This window comes from Penaeus monodon, chromosome 36, assembly GCF_015228065.2.
Source record: "Penaeus monodon isolate SGIC_2016 chromosome 36, NSTDA_Pmon_1, whole genome shotgun sequence".
Classification (NCBI taxonomy): domain Eukaryota; kingdom Metazoa; phylum Arthropoda; class Malacostraca; order Decapoda; family Penaeidae; genus Penaeus; species Penaeus monodon.
Window position 1 is genome coordinate 15040604 of NC_051421.1, and position 10924 is coordinate 15051527.

A 10924-nucleotide genomic window follows, 5' to 3' on the forward strand; every position below is an offset into this window, starting at 1 on the left:
AAAATTTGTTGCTAGGTTGCCTATGTGCTTTGAGTTTTAACTGAAATAATTATAAAAATATTTTCTATTGAATATAAAGATTTTCTTTTTCAGCTTGCCATATCAATGCTTTCTTTAGAGCTGAATAAAAGGTTTAACATGCCACATGCATTTTCTGATTATAAAAAAAGGAGGATAATTTTATTTTTCATTGTCTGACAAAAATGCTGAGGTTAACAAATTAAAAAAAATCTGAGCTAATGGCCAAAGCTGAAGAACATTCTCACTTTTTTTTAATTTAATTAACTACTTAAGTTGATATGCATAGTAGTGTTAACTTCGGCCCCAAAGGCATTGCCACATTTCAATAAAATTTACATTTCAGCTGAAGTCCTAGGGCTCATTCCTAGATCCTCTCTTAACCTGATGCTGCCAGGGACTGCATGTACTCACATGATATGCCCAGGGTGAGTTTTGTTTCATAATCATATTTACAAACATATGGCTCCACAAGTACTTAGTCACCAATGAGTCAATCACCAGTCCGACTTATTTCACCTGTTAAGCTTTTCCCTGATTTTTGGAAATATTTCATTTTCTACTCTTTATCACTAATAATACTGTAATAATTATAACATCAATAATAATAATAACAGCATCAATATTAATAGCATTAGAAAAAAAGAAAAGAAAAGAAAAAAATCCAAAAACTCAAGAGAGGGGAAAATCAGGTGAAGGCACACACCACACTTGTGGAGCCATCTGTGCGCAGATACATTTCACAAGGCAATACTATAGTGAACATTTTTCCTTTGGCATTGGGTCAAACATTATAAAATATTTTCTATGCTCTCTCTCATTCATTCACTCAGTCTCTCTCAATCATTCATTAAAGCTCTCTAATTATTATTTTCTTTGTTTGTTTCTTTTCCTATTTACTTATTTATCTAGTGACTCTCTTCCCTCATTCTGCCTGTCTAAATGAATCACTGACGCCATTAGCTTCCCTGTTCACTCCTGGATCAACTGTACTGTCGTCCATAAAACATTCACGTGAAATATTACCCCTTACCGCCGAGTCTCATGTATAACAGCCATAATAAACCGTGTGATCTGCAGTGTATGGTTATAAGCATGGTGATACACTAGAGTGTGTCGAGTGGGAAGTTCTGCTGCATGTAGCAGACTCCTGTGCCCAGTGGCTGGATGTTGCCAGAAATCAGTGTTTATGACACCGAAAGATTTCTGATACCTGGCACTGTTGGGTTGAGTTGAATGTTATGATTTCATCAAAACTCCTTGTTTTCTACATGAGTGCGACCTTGGTTCAGTATCCTGGTGTACTTCCAAGGGCAAAACCTCTGACTGATTCCATCTCTTTTTGAGCACTGCAGCCTATCAAACTATAATTTTTTGCAAATTTAAAATGGAACTCGCTATCATCTTTTAAAGAGCCAAGAATCCTGAATGTCTGTTCGTAGCATGATAAGAGGCAAAGACGAATACACAACATACTTTTTCTCCTCACAATCACCACACTTTTTAACATTTCAAAATACAAAATTATCCACATGAAAATCCACAAATTGGTAAATGAAAAGGAATGTATGCAGTATAATGATTATACGAATCTAAAAACCAGTGGAAACAAACTAATATATATATATATATATATATATATATATATATATATATATATATATATATATATATATATATATATATATATATATATATATATATATAGGTATATAGGTATATAGGTATATAGGTATATAGGTATATAGGTATATAGGTATATAGATATATAGATATATAGATAGATAGATAGATAGATAGATAGATAGATATAAATAAGCAAGAATAAAAAATAATAATAATAAATAAATAAATAAATAAATAAATAAATAAACAAATATTGTAGTAGTAGTAATAAATTAAAGTGAAAGTAATAATATCAAACGTGTATCATTTTGCCTGAAGTGAACAAAAGTAACTTATCAGTTATTTTATTTAAGAAGAAGAAGGAGAAAGGAGAAAGGAGAAGAAAGAAGAAAGAAAGAAAGAAAGAAAGAAAGAAAAAAAGAAAAAAGAACTCAAACTTTGACGTACAGAAGGTATTGGCATAGATAAATAGATAGTAAAATCTAAATAATAATATGGGATTAGAACTGATATCAGAGGAGGAGGAGGAGGAGGAGGAGGAGGAGGAGGAGGAGGAAGCAGAAGGAGGAGGAGGAGGAGGAGGAGGAGGAGGAGGACAGAGAAGGAGGAGGAGGAGAAGGAGGCAGAGAAGGAGGAGGAGGAGGAGGAGGAGGAGGAGGAGGAGGAGGAGAAGAGGAGGAGGCAGAGGTGGAGGAGGAGGAGGCAGAGGAGGAGGAGGAGGAGGAGGAGGCAGAGGAGGAGGTGGAGGAGGAGGAGGCAGAGGAGGAGGAGGAGGAGGAGGAGGCAGAGGAGGCAGAGGAGGAGGAGGAATAATAATAATAATTATGATAATGATAATAATAATAATAATTATGATAATGATAATAATAATAATAATAATAATTTAATAATAATAATAACAATGATAACAATAATAATAAAAACAACAATAATAAAATCAATGGTAATGATGACTGATGATTATGATGACACTGATGATAATCTTGCAGCATTTAAAAATCATCAATCAACTTATAATAGAAATCTTCTGATTGAGGAATTTGTTACTAAATTTCAAGTTGGCCAAGTCAGTAAGATTATGAACTTTTAATCACTTGAAAGTACCACATTCTTAACTTGACAATGTGTAAAAGTAAGTTTTCTTTTAATTTTTTAAACAACTTATTTTCTACAATCAATCTTCGTTTCCAAACTGATCCTCTTTCCATGACTTCTAAAACTCTTTTATACAAATCTAAACGGCATCTGCTACTCCCCTTCATCAACTGACTACTTTCCTTAACCTACTGGTTGCGGTAACATGTACTGTCCACTCTAGCTTTTTGCTGCACTGATAACTCCACAAGCGCTCAACCACCAAAGAGTCAATTGGTAGGCCCTAATGACCAAGCCTGATTTCCCAATTCCTTGAATTTGTAGGACTTTTTCTCCCTGATAATATTAATACTGACACTGTTACTATTATTACTGACATGATAGTTATCATAATGTTATTACTTTAATAATAATTAATAATAAGTTAATCTTCATGAAAATCAAGGAAAAAGGGTAAACAGGTGAAAGAGACCAGTAGGACTAATGACTGACTCCTTAGGGACTGATTACTAGTGGAGCCACCTATGTGTAAACAGAACTTCTATACAGTGGACATGATATGTATATCATGCCATCTGCAACCACTGGGTTAACTAGGACACATAGGAAAATCACATAAAAGCTTAAAAAACTAACTACCACCTCCACAAGCTATATTACCAGCTATTTTCAACACTTAACTCAACATCAGTTTCATTCACACTTCCACTCCACGAATCACAATGTCCCATGCAACATGCAAAGTGATTGCAAATGAGAGCTCAAAGCATTTCATACCTCATCGTCGTCATCGGCCAAGACATTGACTTGAGGTGCCTCCACTGGTTGGTCCTTCAGCAGCTGTGTCATCTTGTAGGCTGCTTGCCGTTTTGCTAGCTTCTTACTCTTCCCAGTACCTGTAAACAAGAAGGGGAGAAAACAATTTTACAATGCTTTAACCCCTTGGATCCAGGTGACGTGACCACATCAAGAAAAGATCTGGGTCAAGGGGCAGGTGATGTGAACATGCCGTCAGAGGAAAATCTAGCTTTAGGCCAGGTGATGCGAACCTGCCTTCATAAGCATTTTGCAGCTGAAGGCTGAGTGATGGAAAAAAACATGCCACAAATGCACAAACCTATTAGGAGGTTTGTTCTACTCATATGGCAATTTTGCATTATTCCCATCTATACATGAGTGTGGAATGAAATGTCTGTGAGCAGTGACTGGAAGAGCGCTGGCTCCATGGACACCTTTTCCATGCACAGCATCATATTCCTGGTGCCATGAGCAGCGACACAGGTTGTATTTCAGAAAATTGAATAAAACTTTTCAAAAAGACACAAATAACATAGTGTTACATAGTTCTACTTTTCTTGTACTGAGTTGTAGATCACCTAGAGAGATGACTGGAGTCTATGCAAAGAAAGAAAGAAAGAAAGAAAAAGAAAAAGAAAAGAAAAGAAAAGAAAAGAAAAGAAAAAAAAACTATTAACATCTGGATAATACAAATCATAGGGCAAATGTGGACATTGGAAAATGGCCAAAAAGCTAAAAACACTTTGCAAATAGGGGGCATAAGAGTCTTGCCACCATGCACATGTGTTTGTGTGCACCCAGGCAATAAGCAGCCACCCAGCAGAGTGGCTGCTCATGTAAGCCTAATGCCCAGACCTTTGGCGATTTGATTGCTGTGATGCAAGTGCACCTAATAATAGGTTAAGAACAAAAATGGACAGCAAAATCTAACCTTCCCTTCAAAATGTAAAACTTTTTTTTTTTACTGCACTGTAAGACAGGAGACATTTATTTACTTTACAATCTATATGTTTGTATGTTCTCAATCCCTGGAAAATGACGCACAAATTTACTCACCAATTTCTCTGGTGTTACCAATGGTGCATGCAATGGAGAAAGTTCGCTCATGAGGGAAGCCCTCCTCTGAGGTAAGCTCATATGTGGGAGGGGGCCATCGACGCGCCATGCACAGCTCCTGTTGGTCAGAAAATAAATTTGTTATCTACCAATATAGTATTTCTTTTAATCTTACTTCAGTTGTACTGTATCAAGTACCAATACAAAAACATAGCCTCAAAAAGAGATTAATTCACCATTAATTGTGGAAGTGGAATCATCCACGTATACTTTCAATGCAGTAGGAAGTGCAGCTGCAGCTCCCTAAGCACAATATTGCAACTGAACTAATGATTTAGGAAAAACTCCTTCTTACTTTATTTTTTTAGGATTTGACATAGTGAGTAACATACATACTTTGTTTTCTTGAAAATTCTTTACACATTACTATGTTGGTATTAGAGAGAGAGAGAGAGAGAGAGAGAGAGAGAGAGAGAGAGAGAGAGAGAGAGAGAGAGAGAGAGAGAGAGAGAGAGAGAGATGAGAGAGAGAGAGAATGAGAGAGAGAAGAAGAGAGAGAGAGGAGAATGAGAGAGAGAGAGAATGAGAGAGAGAGAGAAATGAGAGAGAGGAGAGAGAGGAGAGAGAGGAGAGAAGAGAGAGAGAGAGAGGAAGAAGAGAGAGAGAGAGAGAGAGAATGAGAGAGAGAGAGAGAGAGAGAGAGAGAGAGAGAGAGAATGAGAGAGAGAGAGAGAGAGAGAGAGAGAGAGAGAGAGAGAGAGAGAGAGAAGAGAGAGAGAGAGAGAGAGAGAGAGAGAGAGAGAGAGAGAGAGAGAAGAGAGAGAGAGAGAGAGAGAGAGAGAGAGAGAGAGAGAGGAGAGGAGAGAGAGAGAGAGAGAGAGAGAGAGAGAGAGAGAGAGAGAGAGAGATTTAACGAACTGAGAAGAGCAAGACTGATGCCTAGACCTGAGAAGGAATGCAGAGAGTCTAGAGCAAGGAGAGTGTAAGAGTACATGGCTAACATATATTCCTAGACGGATGCCTAACCTGTGAAAGCGGAAATATTGAAGTCTAGACAGAAGAGTTAATTACTAATTTGAAATTATTATCCTCAGAACTGAATTAATTGGTTTACGAATGTAGATTAACTTATTTCCTAACTTTATCCCCTTACATCTAGATTGACATACATCATGAAAATCTTAGCGTATTGACAGCATCTGAAAATGTGCCTAGTATTGGATATTATAACTTATCTAACTTTTATCCCTACGATCGGTGCCATCACATCATGAAAAAATTTGGCTTGAGGGGCAGGTGATGTGAACAAGCCATCATGGGAAAATTTGGCTGAGGCCCAGGGTGATGGAGACTTGCTGTCATGAGAACTTTAGCTGTGGGCCATTGTGATGGGAATGACTCACCACCAAGCTCATGTATAGTGTTTAGATGTCATGGGCATTTAGGAAAGGGCTTTTGCATTCTCCTGTGATAAAGGAGCATGTAATGTACCATCCATGAGACATGACTGGAAGAGCATCGGCTCCAGGAAGGCACTATTCTATTTTCATGATGCTATTCTTGCCTGTCGTGATTGACGGCACAGGTTGTATTACAGAAAACTGAATGTTATGAAAAATTATAAAAAATGACAAATAATAGTTACTTTTTGCTATTATTACTGCACTGAGTTATGGACTACCTAGAGAAATGCTATGGAGTCTGTGCAAAGAAAACAGTCAATTACCACCAGAATAAAACAAATCAAATAACAAATATAGATATTGAAAAATGGAAAAAAGCTTAAGATGCTTAAACAGAAAGAGAGAAAATAACACTGCAAAGGGAAGACATGGAGTCTTGTCACTGTTCGCATGTGCCAGGCCTACACGCTGCACATCTGGCAGTGGCTGCTTAACCCTTTAACGCCGGTCTGAATAATTCACTGAAAGTAGTTAAAATCCAGTGATATCTGGCAACGGCCCGACAGTGGGCGCGGGAGTCCGCTGCGAGAAGCCGAACGTCCCGCTCCACTCGCTCTGGCGCATCGCCGCACGTACACGCTTACCCTGCCGAGAGACCCGTTTTCTATCACGTGTATACACATGACCCGGCGAGAACGGGTTAAGTGACCTAGAATACATGCAAAACTTTAATTCGTTCTGCAACAAACATAAGAGTTGCATCTTACCTGCAAGGACCCAACTGGGTTCCCTGGGATACCATCATCATATGGGGAAACAATCTGGGTTGATCTGCAATGAGAAGAGATTACAAAACATTACATACAGTCTGCAAATTTACCCTGAAAATATACCTGTAAATAGTAAGGGTTCAAGGGTTCAATGTCTGATAAAAGTAAACTTTGGCATCTGATGAACTGGCATATAAGAATTTTATGAAATATCTCATTTATTTTTGTTGTAGCAGTAACATTGGCACCATTTCAAGAGTTTATATCTTGTATGTAATGCCAAAGTCAGAAGAAATTGGAATTCAAACAACAAATATACTGAAGTAATGGGCAAAGAGAAACTTACAGCTCTGGTGGAGCTCCAGGAGCTCCGCCTGAAGTGGGTCCCCCAGCCCCTGCGGCACCACCTTGGATGATGATGTCCAGGACAGCCTTTGCAGCCGCGTGTTTTGCCTTCTTCTTGCTCTGTCCAGATCCATTTGCTTTGGGGAAAAGTGGTCTATTAATTTTGGTTTTAAAATTATTTGTGTACTCTAACATTACAAATTGAAACTGAAAATACATCCAAAACAAATAAATTTAATTTTATAATTCAACATTATCAAAGAGCCCCCCATACACATACACAAAATAGTACCGACCAGGCATTTCAAGGCTTTACAAGTATCAGAGCAAAAAAGTTCTAACCCCTTGATTCATACATATTAATATAAATAAAGCATTTGTGATTTTCAATGTTCTGAGTACTGCAAAAACTATTTTTATATTTCTTGTGTGATTATGATCTCAAAATTTGATGCATAAATAGAATTAGGTTAAAAAATATAGATGTACATATAAACGCAGCAAAACAAATATGTAGCGTATTCATGTTTGCCCAATTTTACATACTGAATAGCCAGTACGTAATATTTTTGTTTCATTGGAAGGAAATAATGAGTGTCTAACATGTATTTTCATATGGAAAAGCCAGAATTTGTGTTGCAGATAGTATGCGAGTATATGAAATTGCCCTAATGACCTCGTTAGGAAGGTGCTTACTTGTAGTTGGTACAAGTGGATTATTTCATAATTTCTGTATATATAAGTTCTTGAGTTTGAACCCTACATTAAAACATATAATTATGCATTTCCTATGTGATTATGAGGGGGGGGGGGGCGTTACTAATCAAATGACTAATAACAAAGTGTATAAGGGGTAACGGCGGGCAGGTTTACCAATGTACTTTGAGCAATTTGCTGTTGTAGGACTATGGTACAAATAACAATGATGCAATTGGGGGTAATTACAGATTTCTATGCACTTTATGATAAAATACTGAAAAATACTGTAAGCCATATTGTTTTATTCTGATGGAAACACAAACATAGACACATATTCAGCCAATGACCAAGGGGTAAAATGACCCATGTGGATATATGTATGTATGTATGTATGTATGTATGTATGTATGTATGTGTATATATATATATATATATATATATATATATATATATATATTACAGTATAGAAGTAGATATAGATAGAATACATAGAGATAAGGAAGATAGAGATATAATTCCGAGAGAGAGAGACCCATACACCCAGATACCTAGAATTATATAAGAGATATAGTATAATTGATGAGATAGTATATATATAGAAGTTGATATAGTAGAGATACTAGATTAGATATAGAAAGTTATATATATATATAATTTATATATAAATATATAATTATATAATATATAAATATATGACATATAGATAAAATATATTTATACATATATATAATTATATTAATATATACATATATAATAATTATCTATTATATATAAATTATATTATATATATAATTATATATAATAAATATATAATATATATCTATCTGAGAAAGACACTTACCACTATATATATAAATTTATAGATATATAAAAATATAATTAATAGAATAATTAGATAGATATATATATATATACAATATATATATAGATATATAAATGATATTTATATAGATATAGTATAGTCTATATATATATATTATATATAGATACAAAACATATATATATAAATATCTTATATACATAATAGATATAAATAATTTTATATATATAATAGATATATATATATCTATACACATATATATATAATATATAACTTATATATAGATATACTATTATAATCTAAGGATATATACATTATATATATATATACACACATGATAGATAGATATATATTATTAAATAGTATATATATACATATATTAACTGATATATGTATAAAAAAAAAAAAAAAAACCAACAAAAAACATTACATAAGAGTAATATAAATATAATATAATATGTGTGTGTGTGTATTGGTATGTGTGTGTGTGTGTGTGTGTGTGTGTGGGTGTGTGTGTGTCTGTGGTGTGTGTGTGGGTGTGGGTGTGTGTGTTATATATATATATATATATAGATATATAGTATAGGGATAGACATAGAATAGATGAATAGATATTCTAGAGAATAGATGTATATACTTATTATGTATATATATATAGGTATAGATCTATATATATCTAGAGAATAGATAGATAGATATATAATATATATATGGCATAATATATGTATTATACTATATATATATAGTATCTCTATAAGAGATATAGATATATATATATATAGATAATTATATGGATATATACATATTATGATATAGACTATATGATATTAGGAAGATATATGTGATATAGTATATATATATGTATATATATATATATAAGAGAGATATAGAGATATATGAGAGATTAGAGGATATTATATCTATAGTGTATAGATAATATATATGTATAGATATACCATATGTATAGATATAGATATAGGTATATATATAGGATTATATATGGAATATTATGTATAGATAGTATATCAGATATTATATCTATATATAGATATATACACAATAACATCATATACATATATATATATACATTATATTACTTACTATACATATATATTATAACTATATATATTATATATATATACTATATATATAATATTATAAACATATACTATATAATTATATATATAATATAGATATATTATCATATATATATATATATATATATTATATATATATAACATATATATACTATAATATATATATGTGTGTGTATATATATTATATATATATATATATATATATATAGATATATATATAAATATATAGAGTCCAAATAATATATATGAAATATATATATAGATATTACATATAAATATATATAAATATAGACTATATATATAAATAATATAAAAATATATATATGTAGTATTAACAAAAAAAAATATAGTATAAATATAGTAGCTAGATATATATATATTACATATAATATATTATAATATAGTAATATATATATAATTTTATAATATATATATAATATATATAATATATAATGTATAAATTATTAAAATATAGTAAAATATATATTAAAAAAATAAAATTATATAAAAAAATAAATAAAAAAAAATAATTATATAATTAAAAATATTATAATATATAATATAAATAATATAATATATTTAATATATTTGGGAATAATTATGTTATTATTTTTTAAAATGGATATAATGTAAAAATATATAATTTTAATATAATAATAATAAATGTATATATATGTAATAATATAAGTTATATTATTGTATAATAATAAAATATATTTAAATATTAATATTAAAATATAATATATATATATTAAAAAATATAAAATATTGTAATATAGAGATTATAGTAATTTAAAAATATTAAAAATATAAATATAATATATTAATGATATTATATATATAGAAAAAAATTTTATTTTAAAATTTTAAATATTTTATATATATTAATTTTATATATATATATATAATATATTAAATTTTAAAATATAATTATTTAAAAATTATATTATATTAATAAAATATATATATATATTAAAATAATATATAAATATATGATAAAAAATATTAAAAGATAAAAAATTTAAAAAATAAAAAAAATAAAAAAAATATATATAATATATATTTTTAAAAAAAAAAATTAAAAAAAATTTAAAAATTTAAAAAATAAAAAAATATATAAAAAAAAAATTAAAATAAATAAATAAATAAAAAAAAAAATTTTATAAATAAAATTTAAAAAAAAATAAAAAAAAAAAA

The 10924-nt window shown here is 30.9% G+C and overlaps 1 protein-coding gene across 3 annotated transcripts in view; it reads right to left on the reverse strand.

Moving 5' to 3' along the window:
* The window catches only part of LOC119595777 (interferon-inducible double-stranded RNA-dependent protein kinase activator A homolog), a 49523-nt gene that overhangs the window by 18549 nt on the left and 20050 nt on the right, over nucleotides 1–10924 (reverse strand). For all 3 annotated transcript variants that reach the window (XM_037944940.1, XM_037944939.1, XM_037944938.1), the window contains exons 3-6: nucleotides 7113–7248; nucleotides 6764–6827; nucleotides 4594–4711; nucleotides 3517–3635 (exon numbers count right to left, since the gene is read on the reverse strand). In XM_037944940.1, coding sequence (XP_037800868.1) covers nucleotides 3517–3635; nucleotides 4594–4711; nucleotides 6764–6827; nucleotides 7113–7248 — 437 coding nt within the window. The remainder of the gene's footprint in view (nucleotides 1–3516; nucleotides 3636–4593; nucleotides 4712–6763; nucleotides 6828–7112; nucleotides 7249–10924) is intronic.